This window comes from Protopterus annectens, chromosome 5.part0 (genome assembly GCF_019279795.1).
Source record: "Protopterus annectens isolate FY-2018-M chromosome 5.part0, PAN1.0, whole genome shotgun sequence".
Classification (NCBI taxonomy): domain Eukaryota; kingdom Metazoa; phylum Chordata; order Ceratodontiformes; family Protopteridae; genus Protopterus; species Protopterus annectens.
Window position 1 is genome coordinate 750,023,870 of NC_056735.1, and position 15,890 is coordinate 750,039,759.

General features: G+C 38.3%; 1 protein-coding gene across 7 annotated transcripts in view; it reads left to right on the plus strand.

Moving 5' to 3' along the window:
- The window catches only part of GRIA4 (glutamate ionotropic receptor AMPA type subunit 4), a 2,450,678-nt gene that overhangs the window by 1,916,912 nt on the left and 517,876 nt on the right, over positions 1-15,890 (plus strand). For all 7 annotated transcript variants that reach the window (XM_044072595.1, XM_044072594.1, XM_044072591.1 and 4 more), the window contains exon 10: positions 5,197-5,403. In XM_044072595.1, coding sequence (XP_043928530.1) covers positions 5,197-5,403 — 207 coding nt within the window. The remainder of the gene's footprint in view (positions 1-5,196; positions 5,404-15,890) is intronic.

The following is a 15,890-nucleotide window of genomic DNA, read 5'->3' on the forward strand; positions in this document are numbered from 1 at the left end:
GTGTTTGTGTTTGCAAGATCTCTGGTGTTTAGGTAAGCTTCTGGTGAGGCCCTCTGCATATGTAGGTATGTGTGATGTGGATTCGGGTGGAGTAGGTGGTAAGGTGTGCATGCTGACAACCCGCTCAGTGTCAGATGTACTGGCTGGTGTATAAAAGAGCATGGATTCAAGGTTTTTAATATAACTGCATCTCTCACATGCTAAGTTTGTGTGGACTAGAAGTAGGGGGTTGTTTGTGTACATGAGGCAATTGCTACATTGCCTCAAGATGCCCATTTCGATCAAGCTCGCTGGAGAAATTGTGGGAAGTTGTCCATCCATAGTGCTAGATAAGTGTATATGGTCAGAAACAGGAATGTGGCAGGAAAAGGGGTCACACATAGGAATAACTAGTGAGTGAGGTGTATTAGTACCTCAGAGGCTAGGCTTAGTGCTACACTAGTCAGTGCAGCAGGACCTAAGGAAAAACTCTTCAGGGTGTTATCACAATGGGTGCTTACACAGCTTCATTAGCAATGTCTCTTTGCCTGAAAATGTGCTAAAGATGAGGACTGCACTAATGGGATACAGCTGTATCTAAGGGAAAAATTGTCAAAATTATCTTTCAGCTATGGCACACAATTGTGAGGCAGTACATGGTGCTGAGCAATGTGCAGACAAGCAGAAACACAGTCAAAGGTGGGGCATAAATACTAGAAGGTTAAAACCTAAACAAATGTAAAAAAAGGCTCAAAAGAACCAATGAGGTGCTTACTCCAAGCCTTAGACCAGCCAACCTTTACCAGCCAGGTACCAATCAGCACAATCCTCTCACTAGAGTCCAGAAGGGCCCTTTCCAATCCAAGATGGTGTGGAAAATGTGCTCAGAACAAACAGCCACTACAAACAAGCAAGACCAGATGCAGCAAACCTGAATCTGGACTATGCTACAACTACTAGCTACACTATATTAGGCTGTAAGCACTAAAGAAATGTTTACCACAGCAGAAAAACAGCAGTGAGACACTAAATAAATGTTTTAAATAGCAATAAGAGCAAGGAGACTCTAAAGAATGAGTTTAACTGTAAACAATTCAATTATATAACACACTCCATGGAGGGAAAATCAGAACAAATAAACAGACGCTTTAGAAACAGAGAAAATTTCCAGTAAATACTTTATGAACAGTGAAAATAGCAAAAAGTTTTGCAAACAGTAAAAACAGTAACAAAAAGCAATTTAACAGGCCCAATAAGGCAGATAATTGCAGTACAACAGTGCAGATTAATTTATAGCAATTCAATATAGTAAAAAAGTAGACAGCAGATAATAAAAAGGGCAACAAATAGTAAGAATAAGCAATAAATAGTAAAAATATATATTCAAGAATATCCCTAACACATTTTTGTATTTTCTAGTCACTCAGAAAGATTATGTTAAGTGTACATGTAGTCTACACTTCATGGTAACCTTTATGAAACCCTGTCAATATTTAAAGCTGCAAGAAAATCAGTAGGGAAACTAAAATTAGGAGGAAGAAGGTGTCAGTTTTGCATGTGTTGTCTGTTCACTCAGAACGGTGTACATTTAGTGTACACCTAGTGTAGGCATTATTGTATCCCAGGGCATGTCTATTATAGGCATGTACTGAATGCTCACCACCTGTAATCCTTCCTTAACTTCAGTACTAGGGTCACAGTCTTGTGCTCACTAACAGCCATAACAAACAAAGCAGAGTTATTACCATTCCTCTCTCTTACAATACTAATTCACTGCAAAAAAATGTTAACTGGGTGAAGTGTCAGCCTTTTGAAAATGCCTATTGCTTAAACTACTCACTAATTCCAACAAAAAGTTGGGTGGGTGGGAGGATTCACACAAAATGCCTCCTCCTAAAGACCTAACTCCTTTCCTGACAGCCTTAAATAACTCCCCTCCACCACAATGACTCCATCCTGACTGATGTCACTTCCGTAACTATTCACGTTAACTCCAAGGAAGGATACCTGGACAAAGACCTCTGCCCAAAGCAAAACCTAGTTGCTCCCTGAATTGCTACTCTTCTCTTTACAGATTATTAAAAGAGACCTGTTTTGAAGGTAAAAAATTATCAGCAGTAAATAAAGTGTTTTGTTATGACTATACATGACCGTTACAGTTGACCTCTCACACCAAAGTTAAATTTTGTTTTCCCTCCGAGTGTTGCTTTACTTTGAATTGAATTACCACTTCTTTTATGATCACCTTCCTCATTATCATCTTGAAGGTGTTTTTCTAAATAAATTTGCAGGTGGCCTGAAGTACAGATCACAGGACAAAGTATCAAAGTTTAATGCTAGTATCTTGGCAAGACTTGGTGTTTGCAGATGAAAATACATTGCAACATTGTACATTATGTTAAAGCACCTAAGGGTTCACTAATATAGCACATTCATCATGTCAGGATAATCAGCATTCATTCTTGGTCCTCTCTGTACATTTGCACTTAAGCTGAATCAGAAATTTAAAAAATAAAATGAAGAATAAAAAACAAGCTGCTTTATAATATTGCAGATCTATTTTTTCACTGTATTGTTTTATAAAAACAGTCATACTTTTATGTACTAGTCTAATTCTGTTATAAATTGACCCTGGATGCCCCCCAACAGAAGTATGAATCCCTTAACTGCAAGTTCTACAACTGTGAAACAAATTACAGTTGTTTTTGAAGCATAGTGAATGCTGAAACTTACTGTAATACCATTAAAGCATTTACCCTAGATATGGGGGCTGTGCCTCCTGTACCCCTTCTGCTTATATATACTAACTCTGACACGGCTGTACCTCAGAGTAGGGGAGTACTCCAAAGTACAACAATACTTAGTATAACGTTTCCTTTTTCGTACATACAGCCTTGATGTTCTGAAGACTGATGATCAGAATAATAACAGAATCCTTTGATCGTAGTACATATTGAAATCCTTCTCCAAAGTTCTTTGTGCTTTGTATATGTGTGCATGTGTGTGTGTTTGTATGTGTGTGTGTGTGTGTGTGTGTGTGTGTGTGTGTGTGTGTGTGTGTGTGTGTATTCTCTTCGTGTGCTGTTGTTGCTGTTGGAAGATGCATTTAAATAAATTCTTTAAGGGGGAATAATATTTAGTTTAGGTATCCCACAATTATTGCCTTTGAAAGATAGGTGGATGATTACTTTGAAATATATAAATAAGGCAAACATCTGGCATCCAAATTCCACGGTGGGCAAGTATGGAGATCTCTGTGTGTCTCTATGTGGCATATTCTGAAGCAAAAGCATGACCATTTTATAACAGGTCAGGCATGGTGATGTAATGCACTGAGGTGGCAATGCTGGTGCACGTACCAATAGAAAAGCATCTACTTCCTAGTTGCCAAAAACCTGCCATCTCCCAGGGAGTTATATTTTGAATAATATTGACTGTAGATTTCTACAGACAGTTCTCAACTGCAGGCTTTCTTTTTTTATATTTTAGAAGAAATGATAGTTCAGTCCATATTCGCCCTGGCATTGCTGTTCATTGGTGTTTTTCCCATTCCTATTAGGGGTTCAAATGTTTGCTGCCAATAAAGCTCACTCGAGAAGTTAATTCTGATGCAAAGCTTATTTCTGCAGAGCAATTTTACCTGCTGATTAGTTCTAAGTGGAAGATACATTAGACAGATTTTGGTGAAGACTGAAAGCAAAACTGACATCAAATTATTACAACTACCTTAGCCCATAGAGATAGACACAGTGTTTAGGGTCTGTAGACAGCCAGGTGATACAGACTTCCAAATTTTTCTGTAGCATTTAGAAAAGAACCTTTTTCAATTACTTTTATTATGTTAGATTTACCTATCTGCAGCACATAAGACTCTTATTTCATTTTTTCCAGATCACTTCCAATCAATATTGTTCTAATGTTGTTAAATTTGGTTGCTAAGATTTTGTTTTCTTTCAACACAAAAAAGTTCCATAGAGCTACTGGCTATCTGAGTTTTGCAAACACCAATGACCCATGACTAGTTGTCGTGAAATGCAGTACTTACCATGACTAGCTGCTGTGACATGCAGTACTTCCCATGACTAGCTGCCATGATATGCAGTGCTTCCCATGACTAGCTGCAATGACATGTAGTGTTTCCCATGACTAGCTGCCATGACATGCAGTGCTTCCCATGACTAGTTGCTGTGATATGCAGTGCTTCCCATGACTAGCTGCCGTGACATGCAGTGCTTCCCATGACTAACTGCCATGATATGCAGTGCTTCCCATGACTAGCTGGTATGACATGTAGTCCCTCCCATGACTAGCTGCCGTGACATGCAGTGCTTCCCATGACTAGCTGGCATGGTATGCAGTGCTTCCAATGACTAGCTGCCATGACATGCAGTGCTTCCAATGACTAGCTACTATGACATGCAGTGCTTCCCATGACTAGCTGCTGTGACATGCAGTGCTTCAAGCAGCTTGGTTTATACACCTTATACATGAAAATTCTAAGGACACTGGGATTTGAGGCAAGGAGCATTGAAACTGGAGTGAAGACATAAAATACAGCTTGCAAAATATGGCTGTCAGCATAAGGATGTAATCAGTAAAAATGTGTAGAGAAAATATACTTCCTGTGACAAAAGCACTAATAATCTTCAGAATGATAACAGTGCATAGTACAAATAATGCTGTGCTCTTTCTTAATAACCAAGTTTAATACCACAGGTAATCAACATGTTGCAGATATATTATGAATTCCTGGATCATGGATATTATTTAGAAGTTGACATTGTCATGCTCTGCAATTTCTATGGGCTGAGCTCCACAGAATGTAGAGCAATCCGGTCCTTCAATGTTATAAGAAGAGTTTAGACACACATGGAAAAATAAAAGCTACCTTCAGATGTAATAGTTGATTATTACTATTAATTCAGTGGTAACATTTGTAGACTTCATTAATAATAAGGAGTGAGTGAAGTAAAACATCATGATAATTGTCACTTTGCATTTGATTTATTTCCATCTTATATTTTATCTCAAATGCTACAAAAGGGCTTATGTACAGATACAAGTCACTACTAACGAATGCTTCGGAGATCCTCATTACCAGACATGTTTGCTACCTTGAATGTGATATGTGTTATTCTGTTAAGGATCAAAAGCAAACACATACAGAGTGCCATGTGTAACTCAGTCTGACAGCTCTGTTACCCTGTCTCATAACAGGAAGCCCCGTATGTCATGTACAAGAAAAATCACGAGCAGTTTGAAGGGAATGACAAGTACGAAGGTTACTGTGTAGATCTGGCAGCAGAGATCGCAAATCACATTGGCATCAAATACAAGATTGCCATTGTTCCTGATGGGAAGTACGGAGCAAGGGACTCTGAAACAAAAATCTGGAATGGGATGGTTGGAGAGCTTGTTTATGGGGTAAGTACACCACTGCCAAATGAAATGTCAAGGTATGTCTTTCATTAATGTGGTTAAAAGGATCTATTGATGTGCAGCATAAAAGGGGTCAAACCAATCACTTTTAATATATTAAAAACAATTCAGAACTATGACATCTGATAATATAAAATTATCTAATTGTCGTCTTGCAGATAGACACTGGACATAAGACATTTAATGTTCTCAGACTTTTTGTGTGTATGTGATCATAGAGTACTCATTTTCTTTCTGTTCATAACTTTCACTGCAACAAAAATATTACTTTTAGAGTAATTAACGCTATATTTACAAAGTATTTTCTAGACCTCTGTATATAGGTTCATAGATTCGTAGGTTTATTCTAGGCTAATGACCACCAGGGTCTTTATAAGCCCAACCGTGCAACCTAACCCAGTTTTGTCCCTGAGTACTTTGGATGCTTATATGGTGGGGTATATTAGTAAGGAGATATTTAAGATATTTAAGGGTTATCTGGTTGACGTCTGTTAATCAGAAACATGGGTACTAGACCAGGGTTTAATCTGTGATTTCCCATCCAATGATCAAGGTTTACTTTGAATAGGGTCAGGGATGAACTCTGCTTCACGTGGCTAGGGAGCCTATTCCACAGTGTGGGGTTCCTTTGATAAACATTGGCCTCTCCGACATGTTTTATTTATGTCACAGGTAAAGTTCAGGTTCTGGGATCTAGTGTTTGTGCTGTTTGTTTTGTAGATATGCATGAGATCCATTAGTGCTGGATCAGAGGATGCCTTATAGACTAGGCATAGATCACCTTTCAGTAATCTGTAGGAGACAGAGTACAGAGATACGGCCTTAAGGCAATCTGTGTTGGACAGGATATTCATACCCCAGATTCTCCTGGTGAAGAACCTTTGAGGACCTTCCAACTGTTGCAAGTGCCTGGTTAGGTACATGTCAAAGGGGGCATTGTCCTCAATTATGGCTCTGATAAGGGCTGAATATAGTGGTACTATACTTCCTTGGACCTGCTATACTCTTGCTTATGAGATGGATGACAGAATGATTTTTTTTTGCTATTTTAGCTACATGTTGGTTGAAGGCCAGATGACTATCTACATATGTTCCCAGATCCCTAACTACTGGGTCAACTTCTAAGGGTGTTTTATTGATGGACTAATTAACTTGGGTGGATGATTTCCCAAAAGGCACTATAATACATTTCTTCATGTTGAGTTTTAATCCGTGGCTTTGGCACTAGTAATTTCTTTGTGTTAGGCCCTCTTGTAGGATGTTGGATTTATGGTGGGAATCTATGATAGCTCCCAATTTACACTCATCTGCAAACATGATGAGCCAGAGGCCTTTGGCATTAACCTTGACTTCTGAGAAGTAGATGCCAAACAGGAGTGGACTCAACATGGAGACTTAGGGTACTCCACTGGAGACAGTCTCCTGGTGGAGGTGGTCTCACTGATCCTGACTTCTTGGGTCCTACCTGTGAGCCAGCCAGAAGTCAAGTGAGTTATGTAGGGATTTATGTCCAGTTCTGAGAGTTTGTCAATGATACATGAGTGGGTTATTGTATTGAACAACTTGGCCAGGTTATGGTAGGTGGTATGCAGTATTTGCCTCTCTTCTGCAGGAATGGTGACCCTCTCGAAGAAGTCTACCAGGATGAGTAGACAAGACCTTCCCTTAAAGCCACACTGGGATGGGTCTAGTGTTTGTAGGTTGCCAATGTCATGATGGGTCTGTAGTTCCCATGGTCAGTTGATATTCCACCCTTATGAAGGGGGATGACTGTTGTGGCCTCCATTCACTTGGCATTGAACCTGTTTTGAGGCTGCTGCTGAAGAGTGCCTCAAGTGGCCCTGCTAGTACACATTTTAAGCTATTTAGGAGGCAACCAGGGATATTGTCGGGGCACACTGAAGCAGCATTTTTGGCCTTAGTGAGAACCTCCAGGAACTGCTCCCTGTTGATAGTAGGGAAGAGATGCTAGAAGGGATTTCACATGGTGCAGTGGGGGATGGGGTTGAAGTTAGAGCTAAATTTATTAGTCAGTAGTTTCAATATGTCAGCCAGGTCAGTGAATGTAGTGCCATTTATGACCAGTTCTGCACACTGCTTATTGAACCTTTAAGGTTCCTGACATAGCTGAAGAAGATCTTGTCATTGTCATTAGCCTCTGAGTCTACCCTGACCTGGGAATTGGCCGTACTGGACTTTATTATACCTTTTAGTTTCTTGTTTAGTTGAGTCAGAGAGCTGTTGTCTCTATGACAGTTGCTGTTTCTTATTTTTGGCCATGACTTTTTTTTCTTATGTTACATACCCAGTTAAGGTGAGAATTCCACCAGTGGGGTTGTTTTGGAGGTTAGATTTGGGATTACTTCCCATAGGTATGGTGCCTCAATACAGCCATTTACATGTTTGTACAGGATTTTTGTGAATAATTCTGGATAACTGTTTGTGTTCTCTGGGTTTTGGGGAGATGTGAATTTTGACAAGCTGTAGTTTATTATGAAGTAGTTTGCTTTAGAATAGTTCCTAACTGCTACGGGTTTAGTTGGGTTTTCCAGGTTAAATTTTATTTCAAAGAAAACAGCTTTGTGGTCCTATTTTCCCTTCCTTTAGCAGAGCTGTCATCTTCATGTCACCATACTAAAGTAAAAGCAACAGAAAACCAAATATATAAAGCAATGCATGACACTGCTTAAAATGCAGTGGAATTCAGAATCCAAAATATAAGCAGTAATAAGTAACTAATGTACCAAAAAATATAAATTAAACTAACCATGATCTATAAATGTGCATATTACTGGAAGAAAAAAAGTCATGATTCTAACCCCCAGCCTTTTACTAGCACTAAACAGTATTCATATGAACCTTGCATTTTAAATGAAGTTATTAGGCAGATAGTTTCAACGGCTGATTAAATGTATTAGGTACTCTGTGTTACTGTGAAATCTCATTTGAGTGCATAGTTGTTGGCAAGGCATCTGTTAGGTAAAGTGAATGAGTATCTCTCCTGCTGCCATTGGCAACCAGACATGAAGCTGTTTCAGTTCATTCATTATGTCTCAGTGGTGCATTTCCATTTTATCATTTGATAAGCTTATTGCTTCAAATACTTCTTACGCTAGCAGCAGTCAAGCTCAACATTTTGCAAAATGCATGAAACTGTTTCAGTTAATCCACTTTTCCATACAACAAAGCTCAGTTTTAAATTGTGTATTGAGAATTTGCAATATATTTCTTATGCAGATACAGCCAGGATAGCTACTACATGCTTTAGCTGAAGTCTCTGAGGTTTCATTCACTGCTTTCACTGAATTATCATTCATACTTAAATGAAAGATTGTGGGTGCCCCCTAGTGGTGCATTTTTTACACTCTTTCTTAAATATGGACACATTCACACATGATAGAATGTGACTGACTTCTGGGATGGATTACAGCAAAAACTTGCATACGTTATTCTAGTAAAACAGGAATAAGAAGAACAAAGTGCATAAAGCAAGTTGCTGCAAATAAAATGTTACAGATTTACACCCATGTTGAGTTATAAGAAATTTAGGGTGCTGTCACAACTTTTGCTTAATCCATATGTATTACACATGGGATATCCATTTCATTTGCACATCCTTTACCAACATTTACAGGTTGCATGGAATTTGACAGAAATTTGCATCTGTCTGGGAAATTTCAAATCACAGGGGATTAGTACAGCTGATACCAAAAGCAGACAGAAATAACTAACTTCTTCTGAAAACGGAACTCTGCAAATATGCCTGCTGTATCTAACTTCCAGGGAAGGTACTGTACCAGAAATCTGAGACCAGTAATTGTGTGAATCACAGCTATGAAAAATAAGCTGTGATTGGCAGACAACTATAGTAGATCTCAAAACATGTTGTAAAGCCATAAAAGCACTTTTCCCACAGCCCTGTGAAATATATATACTAACTTCTGAGCCTGTAGGTGAATACGATGTGGTACCTGAACCTCTGATTTGTGTATATTTTCCAGATTGGCACTTTCAGTCTTGCTGCTCAGAGAATCTTAGCTATGATCCTCGGATTTTCAAATGGAACCTCTGGTGTGCTAAAATAGGGAGAGGAAAAATTACATGAGAGGCAAAATAATCCTATGAGAAAATGAGCGTTACTCTTAGGTTTAGATTTTTTTTTACACAGAACCAGTTCTATGGTGCTGTTATTGAACTTCAAACAATTAGACATAACATCCTAGTAAATGAAATGAAACCTATTATATTTTCTGTAGCTACTAAACATTAAGAAATATTTGAGGAAAGCACACACACAAACACATACACAGTTAGGGGGATCAAGGCTTTATTAAATATGTCAGGGTTTCATACATCCGTACATGCATAGGATAAACATATGCATGATATCACATGACAGCCTAGAGCGTGCTGCTGCTTTACGTGACCTGACAAGCTGGACTGTGTGAGGATTTAGCAAGTACTGGGAAGGAGTCTTACTTACACCCACACTGTGGATGTGTCTATATTCAGGCTTTATGATGGCTCCAACCTCCACCCATACTCATAGTCAGCCATTGTTTAAAACAGAGACCTTAAGTGTATAGCATGCTAATGTAATATGTTGCTGTTGACACCTGACCATAAAGGTGAGCAAGGCACTGCATACCTTACCCTTTTAATTTCTCCAAGTCTTTTGGGTTTCTAATACCATGATGTGAATGGACCCCATTCCTAAGTCAAAGTATGATTAAAGTTCATGAAATTAGTACTGTTTCAATCTTTGATGTTAGCCAGAAGTGCTCTTTGCAGCAGCCACAATATGCCCAGTAATGACTCCTTCTGCAATTCGTACAGAGTTAAATATATTGGTACCATATCTAAGTACAATTGTAAATTCTTTTTATAAGACTCTTTGCTCCTACAACTGTTGGAACTGTCTGGGTGCCCTTCCACATCGCGCTTGTTTCTGCCTGCAAATCCTGGTATTTTACGACTTTGTGTCTCTCTGTACATAAGAAGTTATAGTCACTGGGTGTAACAATTTCAATGATCAATGCTACTTTTCTGTTCTTCTCCTGGACTGCTATATCTGGTTTTCTCACATCTATTTTTTCAACTGCTGGCAATGGGTGATCCCATGTGGTATAAACTTCATCATTTTCTATAATGCTATATGGCTTATGTTTTCAGTGTTTTTCAGCTGCTTCAGTATTATAATGTTTGCACAATCCCCAATGCAACACTTGCCACATTATTATGCCATTCAGTATACAGTCCTTTGGCCATTAGTATATCACAACCAACAACAAGATGTGTTCTGTGTCCAATTCTGTTCTACAAAATCTACATTTGTCTGTTTCTCCCACATGTTCAATGGACTTTGTAAACCAACATGTAAGTAGTCCTCTATCTTGGGCTGCAGATATTAACCTTTCATCTTTTGGTTTAAATTCACCTCTCAATAACCATTCCTGCATTTGATCCTAATTAACATGATGTTGTTCCAAAAGCTTTCTATGTTTACAACTGTATTTGTGCATTTGCCACATTTCTTGCCTTCTTTACCTTACTAGTGTAGAAATTTTTATGTCACCAGTTGGGGCAGGAGAATATTCTGAGGTAGGTAGTTGTGAACTTGTGGAATCCCAGATGGTTTGTAAATTGTGCTTCCTATCTGGTCATTAACTTAAGAGAGAAGAAAGGTCAACCATGTGAGCATCTTGCCTAATTTATGCTTACTAAATGTGAGTTATGATTGTGCAATGTGTAGAAACCAGGTATGATAAGATAACTAACTTGGCTGTGATATGACAGCCTTGAAGAAAGAATATTTGCATGGAGGAAATAGCAGTGTACATAGATGTTTGAGCATTTATAGTAGTGCATTGGGTAGACAAAATCACTTTGTTCACTTGATCAATCTATCAGTTCCTTGACTCACAATCTGAAAACTTGTGTTATATCTATATATCATGCAAGCTGATTTTTAAGACAACATAATTGGCTAAACAGCCTCAGTTATCTGTCTATTGGAAGGCATATATCAAAGAAATTAGAAATTACAGCCATATGAGACAGCAGTTTATCAAATTAATATTCATATAAACAGGATGATCATCATTATACACTGCAGACATGTAAAGGAATGGAAGCAGGCAGTTAGAAGAAATACTGACCATTCCACTACAGACATTTGTTTCAGTGTAACACCCACTGATGTATTCAGTAGTAGAGTAAATGTCAATACAGGCTTCATATCAGTACAGTTTAAAACAAGAGCCACGGTTTACCTCAAAGAACTCCACAAAATGGAGCTGTCATCAAAGGATCATCTCAGCAGTGCTGTCTCCTGTATGAAATTATTTCCTGACAATACCTAATCAGCTGCCATGCTAAGAAAAAAGCTGCCATTTATAAACATTCTGTTTTCTGACATTGTGAGGTTTCCAGACTGCAGTCATTTGCTCACTCTGAGTGATCTTGTGACTCAGAACTTAAAAAATGGATTCCCATCTTGTAGGCAATCAATCTAACAAATACTAACAACGCAATCACAAATAGCTGACATGAGAAACTATTAAAAAAAAACTTACTGCACAAACAGAAACCCAAAGTAGCTGAAAGCATTAACGTAATGCAACACATGCTAGATATTACATACTATCACTGCATGTCACAATTATTGGACACATATGGTTGTAATCATAAATATAATATAAAGAAGTGCACAGCTGTATTAAAGTGATGGAACACAGTAACACATATGACATTATAGACAGTAACACACAACTCACTACAAGTCACATCACTGAAGACCGCACACCTGGCACCTTATGTTGTACTACAATATGACTGAATCCAAGAGAGGAAAATGCAGAGTGGTGGAACATGGTTTCATATTTCAAATGAAAAAAAAAAAAAAAACAATGGAAAAAGATTGCTGGGCACATGGGTAGAAAAAGCAAAAGATGTGAATCAAATGAGTAATCACTATAACACAACTGCAGGGCTAAGAAACAAAAAAGAGGACATGAAACCAGCATGCACTAGATGTCATAGATCTTCCTATCAACAAGAAAGTTGCAGTGATTAAAAAAAAAAAGTAAAAAAGTACAGCGATGTGCAATGATAAGCCAGCTGAAATAGTTAAGTGCTAATACTAAACTGATGAAACAGGATGACAGTGCAGAGGCAGGAAGTCAATCAGCACTGCCACTGACCCTGTTCAAGAAAAGACTTTGGCTACTGGTGGGGTTGCTTGCAGTGTTAGGATAAAGTGACAGCCAACTCTTCATTCCCAGCTACCAAGTTTGTGAAACCCAGTGCCTTTGCACCCTCTAGTGGGGTCAACAGTCTCACAGGTTATTTCCTCAGATTACAAGGGGCCAGTATTGATGTCATTATGTCATTACACCAGCCACTTCAACAGCTAGGGACTTTGACTTGCCTCTGTATGGATGACGGCTTTTGGTTCCACATCTGTAACTCCTCTTAAGATCCCTTACTCCATGTAGAAAAATTGTGTTATTGTAAAAGTCAACTTTTCAAATGTCAGAAGGCCCACCCAGTGAAGGATTACTCCTAGGGTTACCCAGTAAGGAGTAATGTCAGAGCTTGCATTTTAATGTTTGGCAGTATTACAGTATTCTCTGATTGCAGTATAGAGACAGCCTTTTCTCCTTTGAGTTTGTTTTTGTAATGGTTTGCCACAGTCTCACTCATATTCAGTCCTCCACTTTTCTGCCCCTTTTTCATGCTTTTATTAGAGGTTCTAGGCCATAACTGGTGGCTGACATCTGTAACCTTATCACTGTAGGCTATACTATGACCTCCAAGTGCTTACACTACAAGCTGTACATGTGGCAAAAGGGATGGATGATACAAAAAAACTCTTAAATCTTAACAGTAAACAAGTTGCATAATGCAAGACCTCTGAAGAACATGGCCAACTGCTTTGTTTGCCCAAAATATGCTCAACCACAGAAATCTTTTTTACCAGTAATATCTCAACCCCATTAGTAATTCACATATCAGAATGCTGTTTACAAGAAATAACTAAACAATACCCTAGAAATATCATAATATTCAAGGAAATCATTAACTTAAATTGGCCATGTCTTAATTAAGAAAAACTTAAAGTAACTAATTCTGTGTTGAATCTGACCCAAGTAGCCCAATAGACAACCTGATACTCCCAAACAGTAAATAATACATCACTCCTTGATATAGTTGCAACAAACATCCTACATGGATGTGCCACAATTTCAGCCTGTGCAAATATTCTCAGTGATCACCATGCAGTGAGTACTTGTATTTGAAATCCAGTAAGTCCCTACGAATAATTAGGTCAGTGAAATGGACAATAGACTCAATACAGAAAAGATCTGTTGAAGAGTTACAGCCAAAAGAGTGTGAAACAAATCTTAAATGACAAAAGTAGCACAACAGCACTTTCAATATTTGGCAATATCATAACACCAATTCAAGGCTGGCTATTTTCTCTCAGAGAGATTAGAAGAAGAAACCAACGCTGCCTTTACATTGCCCCAGTACTAAAATCACTCCAAAGAATGAAGAGACAAACGGAGTAGCCACACAAGAGAAATATCTAAATATAGATGCTTGAATACAAAAGCCAAAACTGCAGTAAATGCTGCTAAGACTTTCTACATCTAAGTCAGCTCCACTGACATAGAGCAATAGTACAATGACTATGACCCAGGTGGAGTTCCATTAGTGGCTTAGTCACCTGTAGCAGCTGGTGTAGGGGAGGCAGGAATGACGAGGCAGAGTTTGAATATCTTGCCTCACTGGGTGGGATGAGAGAACATGCCGGAACATATTCTGTTGTAGAACCACTGGTGTGGATGTGCATGACACACATGTGCTGTCAGTAAGGGGGGATAGAACAATAATTGTATTACACAGTAGAAGTGGACAATACATGGCAAGCCCATTGCATGTTTCCCCATAGATGCCATGGGCACATGCATGAACAGCAGGTCTTATAAACAAAAATATGATTCTTATCACATGGATGACAGCTCCCTCTTCCAGATCACCTGATCCTTGCCCTGAGAGTGAAGGAGCTGTAGAGATACCTCCTAGAGGAAATAAATGAACTCATTGCATGGCATGAGAGATGACTTAGATGGTCAACAGAGGAACTGGCAAAGAAAAAAAAAGCTTCCTTCATCTGACCAGCACAATGTCATTACAAACAATGTTCTGATGATAAAAACCTTTACGGGGCATACACACTCTTTAGAAAATGAACAAAAATTTCTTCCACAGGAAACCTTTAATGCCATTTTTATGCAAGTCAGTAATATGACAGGCACCTGAAATCATACTTCAGCAACTCTCCACTTTACCACAACACATAATCCATCACCTACCTATTTAACACTCCATGTTTCCACTTACAGCTATTCATTTAAAATCTATTTATTAGATGCAGGCATCAAGAAAACTAACCTTGCACAAAATGAACATCCAAAAAATATATAAAACAACTGCTTGAATTATCTGTAATTCACTTATACATGTATGCAATCTAACTCTTGCCACATGCAAGCTCTTAGTTTCAAGATGGCTGTACTTTCACTGATAACCATGTAAATTCACACAGCCAAGCAAGTGATTACAGTCCCACAGTCAACATATTCCCACTCTGCATACCCCTCAACTGTCACTGGTTTTAGCTCAAAGTTTTGCTTTGCCTCGCCAAAAGGCAATTTTGGGGGAAAAGGTGATGGGTTTCACTTAATAAATGATGATCATAAGAGGCATAGACTTATTTTACTTCAGAAACTGCATGCTAATTCACATTCTCTTAATTTGTCCCTGATTCTGGAGATAAGAGATTGAAAGCTATGCCACTGTGCAGAATCTTAGGGAATATCATCTACAGACAATTACATGGCTACATCATAGCACTCAACTGTCCAGATTTGCAGAGAATGTCCAGATGTTTGCCTCATATTTTTGATTTATCCCTCATAAAACGTCTGGTTTTCTGCAAATCGGTGAGGAATGAATTCACTAAATAATGATGGATGCATACGTTTCAGACTTCATATCCTTCAGAAAATGCATGGTAACACAAAACCTTTCATTCTGGCAACCTTCCAAGTTTATATGAGCAATATTTAAAAGTTGTCCCTATTTTTCGGCCTTCGTGCCATCATTGCTTTTAGCTTTGTCCATATTTCTTCTGCTAAGAGGTTGAGAGGTATTAATCCACATAAACAGTTATGGAATGATTTATGATGACCAGCAGAAGATGATGAAGGAAGGTACTGTCACATCAACAGGTTTTTATGTTGTTCCACTTCTACACAAATAAAAGACAACACTTACTGTCACATACACCTCATTTTCTTTTTTTATTTTTTTTATTTGGTTTTAAAACAATAAATTAACAAATCAATTATAAAACAAACAAATAACTATTTAAATAGGTCCACAGCTGATCAATACATCAAAAT